Below are 14,321 nucleotides of genomic sequence, written 5' to 3' on the forward strand. Positions count from 1 at the left end.
GGGGAATGGACACTGGGTGCCAGGGACAGGTGACAAGAGTATATGTGACTCTCCGTATGCTCTCTGTGCTGTCCCTGGTGCAGTGCGTGGCATACAGCGTACATGGGGTATGCCCTGACTCTCCGTATACTCTGTGCTGGTGCAGTGCGAGGTATACGGCTTACATGGGGTATGCCCTGACTCTCCGCATGCTCTGCACTCTCTGTGCTGTCCCTGGTGCAGTGCGTGGCATACAGAGTACATGGGGTATGCCCTGACTTTCCGTATGCTCTACGCTCTCTGTGCTGTCCCTGGTGCAGTGCGAGTTATACGGCTTACATGGGGTATGCCCTGACTCTCCGTATGCTCTATGCTCTCTGCTGTCCCTGGTGCAGTGCGAAGTATCCTGCGTACATGGGGTATGCCCTAACTCTCCGTATGCTCTACGCTCTCTGTGCTGTCCCTGGTGCAGTGCGTGGCATACAGCATATATGGGGCATGCCCTGACTCTCCGTATGCTCTACGCTCTCTGTGCTGTCCCTGGTGCAGTGCGAGGTATACATGGGGTATGCCCTGACTCTCCGCATGCTCTGCACTCTCTGCTGTTCCTGGTGCAGTGCTAGGTATACAGCGTACATGGGGTATACCCTGACTCTCCGTATACTCTGTGCTGTCCCTGGTGCAGTGCGAGTTATACGGCTTACATAAGGGATGCCCTGACTCTCCGTATGCTCTACACTCTCTGTGCTGTCCCTGGTGCATTGCATGGCATACAGCATACATGGGGCATGTCCTGACTCTCCGTATGCTCTACGCTCTCTGTGCTGTCCCTGGTGCAGTGCGAGGTATACATGGGGTATGCCCTGACTCTCCGCATGCTCTGCACTCTCTGCTGTTCCTGGTGCAGTGCTAGGTAGGTATACAGCGTACATGGGGTATACCCTGACTCTCCGTATACTCTGTGCTGTCCCTGGTGCAGTGCGAGTTATACGGCTTACATGGGGTATGCCCTGACTCTCCGTATGCTCTACACTCTCTGTGCTGTCCCTGGTGCATTGCGTGGCATACAGCATACATGGGGCATGTCCTGACTCTCCGTATGCTCTACGCTCTCTGTGCTGTCCCTGGTGCAGTGCGAGGTATACATGGGGTATGCCCTGACTCTCCGCATGCTCTGCACTCTCTGCTGTACCTGGTGCAGTGCGAGGTATACAGCATACATGGGGTATGCCCTGACTCTCCATATGCTCTACGCTCTCTGTGCTGTCCCTGGTGCAGTGAGAGGTATACAGCATACATGGAGCATGTCCTGACTCTCCGTATGCTCTACGCTCTCTGTGCTGTCCCTGGTGCAGTTCGAGGTATACATGGGGTATGCCCTGACTCTCCGCATGCTCTGCACTCTATGCTGTCTCTGGTGCAGTGCGAGGCATACAGCGTACATGGGGTATGTCCTGACTCTCTGTATGCTCTACGCTCTCTGTGCTGTCCCTGGGGCAGTGCGAGGTATACATGGGGTATGTCCTGACTCTCCGCATGCTCTGCACTCTCTGCTGTCCCTGGCGCAGTGCGAGGCATACATGGGGTATGCCCTGACTCTCCGCATGCTCTACACCCTCTGTGCTGTCCCTGGGGCAGTGCGAGGCATACAGCGTACATGGGGTACTGTGGGCCTTATTCTAGTTCACTCTTAGAGGCAAATTCCTTCTCAAATGGACAAAACCATGTGCACTGCAGGTGGGGCAGATATAACATGTGCAGACAGAGTTAGATTTGGGTGGGGTTTTTCTTCAAAGTGAGATCTGTATTGCAGTGTAAAAATAAAGCAGTCAGTATTTTCCCTGCACAGAAACAAAATAACTCACCCAAATCTAATTCTCTCTGCACATTTTACATCTGCCCCCCTGCAGTGCACATGGTTTTGTCCATCTAAGAAGGATTTTGTCAGAAAAAGTGAACTAGAATAAGGTCCTCTGTGCTGTCCCTGGTGCTGTACGAGGCATACAGCATACATGGGGTATGCCCTGACTTTCCACATGCTCTGTACTCTCTGTGCTGCTAGTAAAGTCTGCTGTCCTTGGCCTAGTGCATGGTGTACATGGGGTATGCCCTGACTCTCCGCATGCTCTGCACTCTCTGCTGTCCCTGGCGCAGTGCGAGGCATACATGGGGTATGCCCTGACTCTCCGCATGCTCTATACCCTCTGTGCTGTCCCTGGGGCAGTGCGAGGCATACAGCGTACATGGGGTACTGTGGGCCTTATTCTAGTTCGCTCTTAGAGGCAAATTCCTTCTCAAATGGACAAAACCATGTGCACTGCAGGTGGGGCAGATATAACATGTGCAGACAGAGTTAGATTTGGGTGGGGTTTTTCTTCAAAGTGAGATCTGTATTGCAGTGTAAAAATAAAGCAGTCAGTATTTTCCCTGCACAGAAACAAAATAACTCACCCAAATCTAATTCTCTCTGCACATTTTACATCTGCCCCCCTGCAGTGCACATGGTTTTGTCCATCTAAGAAGGATTTTGTCAGAAAAAGTGAACTAGAATAAGGCCCTCTGTGCTGTCCCTGGTGCTGTACGAGGCATACAGCATACATGGGGTATGCCCTGACTCTCCGCATGCTCTGTACTCTCTGTGCTGCTAGTAAAGTCTGCTGTCCTTGGCCTAGTGCATGGTGTACATGGGGTATGCCCTGACTCTCCGCATGCTCTGCACTCTCTGTGCTGCTAGTAAAGTCTGCTGTCCTTGGCGTAGTGCATGGTGTACATGGGGTATGTCCCTGACTCTCCTCCTGCTCTTTCAGGTGCCGCAGGATGATGGCCGCTCTACGTGGAACCCAACCCTCGCTGTTGTCTCTCAGAGGGATTTTCTACTCTTTGAATCAATGCCGAGGACTCGGGAAGAGTGGGCGCACCCAAAGCTGATGTTACCGCTCATATCTTCCAGTAACGCAGCGCTCTGCTTACACTGCCTGTTATTCTCTGCATTTAGGGCTGCGCTACCACTTACTCTGCAGACGTTACCATTCCCCAGCCAGAAGTGGCTGTGTGATACTACAGCCATGGAGAACCAATCACAAGGTGCAGTCAAGGTGCGGGGAAGAAAGGCAGAAACTAGGTGGTAGCGCAGCTTTAAAGGCCAGCGTGGTTCTAATGGAATTAGGCTGTAAAATATAAGTAGACGTGTGTATGCAGATTCTATCATAGGATCAAATAGACACTAAAATGAGCACAAGAGATATCTGCGGGGTTCTGACTGCTGGTGCCATTATCCTGCAAGGGTTTGCTGTGAGGGGGTTTTGTTGCTCTTACTTTTGTTATGTAAATGTTACTATATAAATTAGTGGATTTAGTTGTGTAAAATGTGCACATCCCAATTGACAATTAGCAAAAGACTTTTGTAGACCGAAAAGTGAAAATTTATTTGTGTATTTTTGCACGATCACTGTAACAAATATATACACACACACACACACACACACACACACACATATATACTGTATTGGCTGGCGTATAAGACTACTTTTTTCCCCTGAAAAACATGCCTCCAAGTGGGAGGGTCGTCTTATACGCCGGGTGCACTTATATAACAAACTCTATATTTTGAGTGAAAATATTGGGGGGTCATCTTATACGCCCAGTCGTATACGCCGGCAAATACGGTATATGTGCACACACACACACACACACAGTGGGGCAAAAAAGTATTTGGACAGCCTATATATACAATTTATATGTATATTCATGTGGAAAATAAATTTCTTCTATGATCCCCATGGCAGCCAATACCTAGGGATTTCATCCCACAGCCTTGAGTTAAACAGGTTACTTTTTTCCTCTGGAACCTCCCCCTCTGGTATAAATCCCTGCTCCTCCCCTTCCTAGGTGTCTTTTTTTCCTGTCTCCTTGTTAGATAGGATAGCAGTGTTACTTTTGTTTTGGCTTACCTCATAGAGACAGGGTTCACTCTGGTGGGAAGCCGCATGGGAGCGTGACCCCGTTGGGGAGAATGTCCATGTTACTCGCAGGATAATCCTTATGGAAGGCTGTAGAGCTATAAAGCTCATTTTACAGGAGAGAGCCGCTGTTGTGGAGAATCCTGCAAAGACGCTGACTAGGAGACTGCTGCCGATATTCAGCGTGGCCGCGGCGTTCAGGCGGGACTACATTTCCCAGTGGACAGTGCGGAGATCACGTGACTGCAAACACAAAGCGTTTGCCGGATGTACGCGTCACTTCCGCTGGGGGACGCGGCTGTTTGGACTACAATCCCCAGAACTCCCCACACATATGGATGCCGGTGAATGGCAAAAAACTACATATCCCATAATTTCCGCGTTACTGCACGCTTCACGTGGCGCGCTCTGCTATTTAAATGGGCTAAATCAGCTGGGATGTTACAGTCTATTCCAAAGAGACTGTTGGCAGAGAGAGCGGTGCTGAGTAGCTGAGAAGGTAAGACCTCCTGCAGGAGGCTTTTTCTCTGGTATATGATCTATGCTGAGCAATTACTGAGTGTATATATTATGCAGGTTTCCTCAGTCGTATCTGCTGCATAAGATGGATCTGCCTTCCCCACCCTAGGACTGATAGTGCCCCTGTGAGGTGAGCCTTTGTGATTTTTTATTGTAGGAAGAGTAGTCTTTTTATTTCTAGTGTTAGTGATAGTTTTCTTCTATCTCTATTTTTCTTAGTGTGCCTGTTATACCTAAGAAGAGAACTATGAAGAAAAAACATAGCAACTTTAAGTGCATTAGTAATGGGGTTTAGTGCTGCGCTCCGCCCCTTTTATTTGGAGAGGGTGTCTGCAAAGGCGGGGTTTTGTTGGGTATGCAAATAAAGAGTAGGCAGGTGTTAATGAATATGCTTTACTTGCGTAAGTAAAAAGTTTTTTGTATTTCTTCTTTGCACTGCCAAGTAAAACGCCTTACGCAAGTAAAGCATATTCATTAACACCTGCCTACTCTTTATTTGCATACCCAACAAAACCCCGCCTTCGCAGACACCCTCTCCAAATAAAAGGGGCGGAGCGCTGCACTAAACCCCATTACTACTGTCCAACCCCGAACTGGGCCGGTTAGTGAAGCAGCTAACCCTGAACAAAGGGGACCAGTGCGCAGGGACTACAATAAAATAGAATAACTTTAAGTGCATGGCTTGTGATAAGTTGTTTGAAGGATCGCAGGAAAGGACCTTATGCAATGATTGTGAAGTTCAGCCTCAGACACAAAGCGATGCACCTGATGCGAATCAAAACAAAATGCTGAAACAGTTAATGGACTGGATGAAGCAGTCTTTTGTGTCTAAGGAAGAATTTAAAGAATCACAGAGTCATAAGAGATCTAGGTCTCAGGCTGAATTCGAGTCAGTTTCATCAGATGAAGTTTTTGAGGTGGAAGATAATTCTTCAGAGGATTCTGGTGAAGTTATAGAGGAGAATAGAGCCTTTAACTTTGAAATTGTAGAAAATGTGTTGAAAAACATTTATAAAACCATGAACTTTAAAGATACGGTTGTGCAGACAGAAGGTGAAGATGTTCTGTTTGAAGATAAATCCCAAAAAATTTGAAATTTCCCGGTACATCAAGTAATGAAGAACCTAATATCTAAGGAGTGGGTTAATGTTGAAAAGAAGCCAGGGAAATTATTTTGTATAGATCGCGTGTACCCGATTAAAGATGAATCATTTATCAAGTGGTGTGACCTTCCGAAGGTAGACGCAGCTGTGGCTGAGATAACTTTGAGGACAACAATCCCTTTAGAGGATGGAGCATCCTTCAAAGATCCGATGGATCGAAGGATGGAAGGGTCACTCAGAAAATTACACATGTCTATGGCAGTGTCATTGAAAGCCAGTGTTTCTATTGCCTCAGTAGCAAGGGCCTTAAGAATTTGGAGTATGAATCTGCCTTCTGATATAGAAGAAAAGATATCAAGACCATATATCTTGAAGAATTTAGAAATAATACAAAAGGCGATTGAATTTCTATGTGAAGCATCACTAGACATCACATCTTTTTCAGCCAGATCCATGGCAGCAGGGGTTGCCACTAGAAGAGCACTGTGGCTGAGATCCTGGTCCGCAGATGCCCATTCTAAAAATCGGCTGGTGTCACTTCCCTTTGAAGGGTCTTACCTCTTTGGGTCTAAATTAGATGCCCTTATCCATCGTATCACTCGGGGCAAGTCTTTGAAGTTACCGCAAGAAAAGAAGTTCAAGTATCCATTTAATACAGCGGTGAAACAGGCCTATAGAGAAGCAAAGACATATAGGCCAGGAAGACCTTATAATCAAAGAGGTGCATTTTGGTTCTACTAGGAGATTTTTTCGATCCAACTTTAGAAGAGGAACAAAGCAATGACAACCATGGATTCCCATTTGTCGGAGCTTGATTACTACAGTTCGCAAGTCAATGGCATCATGTAGTACAAGATGGGTGCTAAGGATTATAGAAGAAGGTTACAGTATAGAGTTTATGCAGACCCCAGTAAGAGATTATTTCTTTTAATCAAGAATGCCGGTATCAAAATTGGAGAAGAGAGAATTACTGAAAATCCTGGATCAATTGCTGAGCATCAAAGCAATAGAAAGGGTGCCAGTCTCACAGGAGAAAAAAGGGTTTTACACAAACCTGTTCGGTACTTGTGGAGTATCACGGCTCCCATCGTATGGCATCGTATGCCATATGTAGTGGCATACGATGGCATGCGATGCGATGTTTTACCGATTTTTGAGCATTTTTGCTCAAAAATCGTATGCCATCGTATGCCATATGTAGTGGCATACGATGCGATACGATGTTTTACCGATTTTTGAGCATTTTAGCCCAAAAATCGTATGCGATCGCATCGGATGCCATACGATGGCATCCGATGCGATGGCACCAGATTTTGCACTGAAATGCATCAGAATGCATTGAAATGTGTATTAAAGTAGTGAAATGCCCCCAAATGCCATTTTTCATAGTGCACCACCCCCACTATCAACATCAACCCGAAGCGTGGCGAGCGCAGCGGTACGCGTCCTACGACCTTTTCATACCCCCACTATCCACGTCAGCGTGGAGTTGAGAATAGAATAGTGTGGCGAGCGCAGCAAGCCACCGAGCCCGAAGCGTGGCGAGGGGACGTGGATACCTGTGAAGCCCGCGAGGGGACACGTATAGCCGTGAAGGTATCCGCGTCCCCTCGCGGGGCTCGCCACGCTTCGGGCTTGGTGGCTCGCTGCGCTCGCCACACTATTCTATTCTCAGCTCCACGCCGACGTGGATAGTGGGGGTATGAAAAGGTCGTAGGACGCGTACCGCCGCCCCTCGCGGGCTCGCTGCGCTCGCCACGCTTCGGGTTGATGTTGATAGTGGGGGTGGTGCGCTATGAAAAATGGCATTTGGGGGCATTTCACAAGTTTAATACACATTTCCATACATTCTGATGCATTTCAATGCAAAATCGTGTGCGATCGCATCGCATGCGATTTGATCGCATGCGATGCGATTTTTAGCATACGATCTGCATACGATGCAGGTCGTGGGAGCCGTGATACTCCACAAGTACCACCTGTTCTTAGTGGAGAAGTCAACAGGGGGTTTTCGGACCATCATAGACCTGAGGAAACTGAATCAATATATAGATTTAAAAAGATTTCGGATGGAGACATTGAAGATGATCACGGCAGGCATCAGGAAAGGAGATTTCATGGTCTCATTAGACCTAAAGGATGCTTATTATCATGTCCCTATCCACCATCTACATCGAAAATTCCTCAGGTTTTGTATACAGGGCAGACACTTCCAGTTCACTTGTTTACCCTTCGGTCTGACTACCTCACCAAGGGTATTTACGAAGATACTAGTAACCCTAATCGCACATCTCAGAAGAAGAGGAATCCAAATTTGGCCCTATCTCGACGACATCCTAATTGCAGCCTCATCACAAGAAAAAGTCTTAAAAGACTTGAACATAGTAAGGGCAGTTCTTCAAGATCATGGATGGTTAGTCAACCTGCCAAAGAGCCAACTAGTCCCAACAAAGAATATAAAATTCTTGGGAGTCATTATAGACTCAGAAAATTTCAGACTACTCCTGTCCAGAGAAAGGTGTATAAAGATCACTACTCTCTCAAGAGAAGTGGCTCAAAGGAAGACAGTACCACTGAAGATCTGTTCTCAACTCCTAGGTATGATGTCCTCCACGATCGGAGTGGTGCCCTGGGCACAATGGAAAATGAGGGAATTTCAGTGGGCTGTCCTACCACATGTAAAAGGCAAGAACCCCAAGTCGGGGTACGTAAAGTTAGATGTCTCGGTGAGAAGATCTCTAGAATGGTGGACACAACCAAACCTAAGCGAAAGGGCAATGTCACTTTATCTACCCCAAGTAGTAACAACAGATGCAAGCCAGTCAGGATGGGGTGCGCACTTCAAGAAACACACAACCCAAGGTCTCTGGACAAAGAGGGAAAGCGAAAGATCATCAAATTGGAGAGAAGCAGAGGCGGTATGGAGAGCAATAGGCGCATTCGGTCGGAGAGTGGTTCATTCACATCTAAGAATCTTCTCAGACAACACTACCATAGTAGCCTGTATAAACCATCAGGGAGGTACGAGGAGCAAGGACCTGATGGTGGTGATCTCCAAGATAATGACCTGGGCAGAAGAGAATGTCAGTTCGATAACGGCAGTATTCGTTCCAGGGAAAGAAAACATGCTGGCGGACTTAGTCGAAGTACAATAATCCCAGGGGAGTGGGAGCTAAATCCAATGATTTTCAAAGAAGTGGTGAGAAGATTTGGAGAACCGGACGTGGATCTCATGGCAACGAATACAAACAAAAAGGTGAAGAAATTCTTCTCAAGATTTTATCTTCCACAGACGTCAGTGGACACTTTTTCAGTCAAATGGAGCTGTCACCTGGGGTATGTTTTCCCTCCATTCCCTTTAATTCACAGAGTCCTGAAAAAAGTGATGGAGGACAAAGTGGACGTGATTATAATTCTGCCATTTTGGCCCAGGAGAGCCTGGTTCGCAACGGCACTCAGACTCTCAATACAAGAACCGTGGACTCTTCCGGTGATTCCAAATCTATTGTTTCAGAACCAGCAGAATCATCCAGATCCAACCGCATTATCGTTGACTGCTTGGAAATTGAGATGGATGCACTAAGACAAATGGGACTCTCGGAACAGACTATTTCAGTACTTCTGCAGGCAAGGAAAAAAGTATCATCATCAGTGTATTACAGAATATGGAGAGCGTCTATAAACTGGAGAGGTTCTAAAGAAGAATTGGGAACAATACCTACATCAGAGGTGCTACAATTCTTATGTAAAGGATTCTTTGACGGATTGGCTACAGCAACATTAAAAGTCCAGATCTCCGCACTCAGTGTTCTGTTAAACAGAAGATTAGCAGAAGATGATCTTATCATTAGATTTGGGAATGCTATTAAAAGAATGAGACCACCGGTAAAGTCACTAGTGGCCTCATGGGACTTGAACCTAATTCTTAAAGCTCTAACAAAGGAGCCATTTGAACCATTATCAGAAATGCCTCTAAGATATTTGACATGGAAAATTGTCTTTCTAGTGGCGATCACATCCGCCAGAAGAGTGAGTGAGATACAAGCGCTCTGGGCGGAAGAACCCTATTTAAAGATATTATCTTATAGAGTGGTATTACGTACTAACGCATACTTCTTACCCAAGGTTGTTTCCTCATTCCACCTTAATCAAGAAATCTCTTTGCCAAAATTTTACCCAAATCCTAAAAATGAGGAAGAGGAGATGTGGCATAAACTAGATGTGGTAAGAGGAATTACTATATATCTAGAGAGATTAAAGGAGATAAGAAAATCTAAAAATGTATTTGTTCTACCCGAGGGAACAAGAAGAGGTCTATCTCCAACAAAACAGACTATATCCAGATGGATACGAGAACTGATAACTTTCGTTTACACGATGGAAGGGAAGGAAGTACCTTCTATTATTAAGGCACACTCTACCAGGGCGGTGGCGACATCCTGGTCATGGAAGGCGAAAGCTTCTATCAAGGACATCTGTGATGCTGCAACGTGGTCTTCGTTACACACGTTTTCAAGACACTATGAATTGAACATGTCTCTGCCACAGTTTGGAGCTTAAGTCTTACAGGGAGTTCTTGACAAATAAACTCTTCATTGCTTGCAAATTCTGGGTCCCTCCCTTATTGATTGTTATGCTTTGGTATTTCCCTAGGTATTGGCTGCCATGGGGATCATAGAAGAAAATAACGGATTATGCTTACCGATAATTCCTTTTCTTCATAGAGATCCCATGGCAGCCATCAATTGCCCTCCCTTGTTGTCTCTTTTTTCCTAGGAAACTGATAGTAAGGAGACACTCGAAAAGACACCTAGGAAGGGGAGGAGCAGGGATTTATACCAGAGGGGGAGGTTCCAGAGGAAAAAAGTAACCTGTCTAACTCAAGGCTGTGGGATGAAATCCCTAGGTATTGGCTGCCATGGGATCTCTATGAAGAAAAGGAATTATCGGTAAGCATAATCCGTTATTGATTTGACACCTACCAACCAGCGAGATTTCTGGCTCATAGACCTGTTACTTCTTCTTTAAGAAGCTCTTCTATCCTCCACTTGTTACCTGTATTAATGGCACCTGTTTGAACTGGTAATCTGTATAAAATACATCTGTCAGACTGCAACCTCTCCACCATGGCCAAGACCAGAGAGCTGTCTAAGGACACCAAGGACAAAATTGTAGAGCTGCACAAGGCTGGGATGAGCTACTCGACAATATGCAAGCAGCTTGGTGAGAAGAGATCAACTGTTGGCTCAATTATTACAAAATGGAAGAAATACTAGATCACTGACAATCTCCCTCGACCTGGGGCTCCATGCAAGATCTCACCTTGTGGGGTATCAATGATCTTAAGAACGGTGAGGAATCAGCCCAGAACTACACGGGGGGACCTGGTCAATGTGACAAAGGTTACCATTAGTAACACACTATATTGTTATGGATTCAAATCTAGCAGTGCCCGAAAGGTCCCCCTGCATAAGCCAGCACATGTCCAGGCCCATCTAAAGTTTCCATGACCATCTGGATGATCCAGAGGAGGATTGGGAGAATGTCATGTGGTGAGATGAGAGCAAAATAGATCTTTTTGGTATAAACGCCACTCGCTGTGTTTGGAGGGAGAAGAATGATAATGCCATACCCACTGTGAAGCATGGGGGTGGAAACATCATGCTTTGGGGCTGCTTTTCTGCAAAAGGGACAGTACAACTGATGAATGGGGCCATGTATCATGAGATTTTGGCCAAAACCTCCTTCCCTCAGAAAGAGTATTGAAGATGGAACATGGCTGGGTCTTCCAGCATGACAATGACCCCAAACACACCGCCCGAGCAACTAAGGACTGGCTCCGTAAGAAGCATTTCAAGGTCCTGCAGTGGCCTAGCCAGTCTCCAGGCCTCAACCCAACCAAAAATCTGTGGAGAGAGTTGAAAGACTGTGTTGCTCGGCAACAGCCACAAAACATGACAGATCTGCATGGAAGAGTGGGTCAAAATACCTTCTACAGTATGTGAAAACCTGGCCATGAACTACAGGAAACTGAGGTTATATTACACTGTATTGAGCTTAACTTTTTGATTGAGCTTAACATTTGGATTGACAAAATATTTATTTTCCGTAAGAATATACAAATAAATTGTATCTCACAGTTGAAGTGTAATACAGTATGATGGAAATCACAGACCTCTCATCTTCTTAAGTGGGTTAACTTGCACAATTGGTGGCTGTCCAAATACTTTTTTGCCCCACTGTGTGCGTGTGAATATATATATGTATGTATGTATATGTGTGTATGTATATGTGTGTGTGTGTGTGTGTGTGTGTGTATGAATGTATGTATGTATATGTGTGTGTGTGTGTGTGTGTGTATGTGTGTATATATATATATATATATATATATATATATATATATATATATATATATATATATAAGAGCAAAAAGAAGAGGGCACTCACCAATTGTAGAATGTAGTTTGAAGAGAAAAATTTATTTATGCTTACATGACAGGGCTAACGTTTCGGTCTTGTACAGACCTTTGTCAAAGCCAAGCAATACAGAGAGCAGGTCCTTCCACCATGAACACCCAATGCATACTGGCCACCATAGCAGTATATATACCTGTTACACATCACATGGTATAACAAACAGCCAATCAACATAACCTGGTATTAAACTCATATTCTAGCACAACTGTATAGTATCTACATAAGTATTATGGCACATAAGCATAGCGTTATGCTAATCAAGGTAATCTTAGATGAAAAAAAGGAAAAATTAATGTATACAAGGAAAAACAAACTCACATCGTAATGGCCGGAAGTTGTATGTGCTCCATGTTACTGGAACGCACATCAGATCCCGGAAATGCCCGTAAACACTGTGGTGTGGGTATTTAGAAAAAAGCTCCATGGTCAACAGCCAACCTAAATAATGTAGATAGCGTCTTACCTCAGGCGCTATTGAAATAACATACAACTTTGCAAAGAAAAACAAGGGACAGGCAGTAACTTATAAACTGCCTCGTGTAACCAGGAAGTGGCATGCGTTCCACGCTGTTGGAACGCATGCCGGAAACCAGGAAGTGACGATAACGCTGTCAGCGCAGCCCTGGTAACCGGACAAGCCTCAGGATGGACTAATGAAGTAGCGCACATAAGCGCTAGGGACATGTTACACATACAAGCATGTAGCTTACTGAGGGAGTCGCTGGAAACACACTTAAAACTAAATATATACTGGGCAATCAGTGGAATTAATAATGTAACCTTTGATTAGCAAACGCTGCTATGTAGCCAAGACAGCCAATAAATACATAATATATGTTAAACAGGCTAAATACTGTTATAATGGTGGTCAGAAAAAATCTCATGATATGCACAAAAACACAATTTATACAAAAATATAGACAAAACACACAAATAACACAAATATAATATAAAAAAAGGCAGATGTCGACTATGTCGACCATAGCCCTCCACTCAAAAGGAGTGGGTAAAATGTACCATAGGATGCCTCATCAGTATCCTATCTGACTCTACCAAAACCAGCCAAAGTTCACAAAAAAACATTCAAAGAGTTATATTCGTTCAATCCCTTCGGGGTAACAGTCTCCAATGTAGCAATCCATTTTGCCTCTCGTTGCTTTAATTTTCGTTCCCGATCGCCTCCTCTCGGGAGTGGGGGTATATGGTCAATGACCATACACTTGAGACTTGAGATAGAATGTCCCATACGGAGGAAATGTAATGCCACTGGCTTGTCGCTTTTATTTGTATCGAGCGCTTGTCGAATTGAGTGGCGATGGTTCGCCATGCGCTCTCTAAAACTACGTGTCGTCATGCCGACGTACATCTGGCCGCACGGGCACGTTAATGTGTAGATCACATGGTTGGATGTACAGGTCAGTCTGTGACGTATCTGTATTGACTTGCCACTATGAGGGTGGGCAAATGTCGCACCAGAGGACATTGACCTGCAAGTCGTGCAGTCGGCACACCGGAAGCAGCCCTTACGGCCAGAGGTGAGCCAGGTTGATGCCCCTTTCTCAGGTTGTAGGGTTGGTCTCATAAGGAGTTGTTTAAGGTTAGGACCCCTGCGATACGACAGCATAGGAGGCTTCTTGCTGATGTTCTGAAACTTGGCGTTGGACGTAATCACAGGCCAATGTTTTCTGACCACTTTTTCAAGGTGGTGGGAATTGGTGTTAAAGGTGGATGTGTAGATCATACGATCCTGGTCAAATGCACGCTTTGTATCCGTGGCATCGAACCTTGCTCTTGCTTTAGTCAGACAACGCTGGATAGTATGTGGTGAGTACCCTCTCTCAAGAAAACGGTGTCCCATCTCAGTCAGCTGTTCTTCCGCTAGAATATCAGAGCTATTATTTCTCATAACCCTGAGAAACTGAGAGATCGGAAGGCTCTCCTTGAGGGAGGGGGGGTGGTGACTCGTGGCATAGAGGACCGTATTCCGGTCCGTCTCTTTCCGAAAAAGAGTGGAACTTAGTGTGTGGCCATCCTTGTACACGGTGACATCAAGGAAGTTCATTTTTTCACTGTCGATGTTGTATGTGAACTTTATCGGATTGTCTAGCTGGTTAAGAGACTGTACCATCTCGAAAAATTCTGCCTTGGTGCCATCCCACAATAAAAACACATCGTCTATAAAACGTTTATAGAACCTTATTTTAGAGCCAAAGCGTGGTAACAGAATAGTACTCTCGTATTGACCCATATAAATGTTGGCATATGCGGGTGCCAGGTTGGAGCC

General features: G+C 45.4%; 1 protein-coding gene across 1 annotated transcript in view; it reads left to right on the plus strand.

Annotated features, from left to right (window-relative positions):
* The window catches only part of SNTB2 (syntrophin beta 2), a 50,004-nt gene that overhangs the window by 15,145 nt on the left and 20,538 nt on the right, over positions 1 to 14,321 (plus strand). Inside the window, exon 4 of the mRNA XM_083165412.1 lies at positions 2,787 to 2,927. Within this exon, the coding sequence (XP_083021538.1) occupies positions 2,787 to 2,927 (141 nt within the window). The remainder of the gene's footprint in view (positions 1 to 2,786; positions 2,928 to 14,321) is intronic.

The sequence above is a fragment of the Crinia signifera genome, chromosome 11, assembly GCF_055691185.1.
Source record: "Crinia signifera chromosome 11, ASM5569118v1, whole genome shotgun sequence".
NCBI classification, from domain to species: Eukaryota; Metazoa; Chordata; class Amphibia; order Anura; family Myobatrachidae; genus Crinia; species Crinia signifera.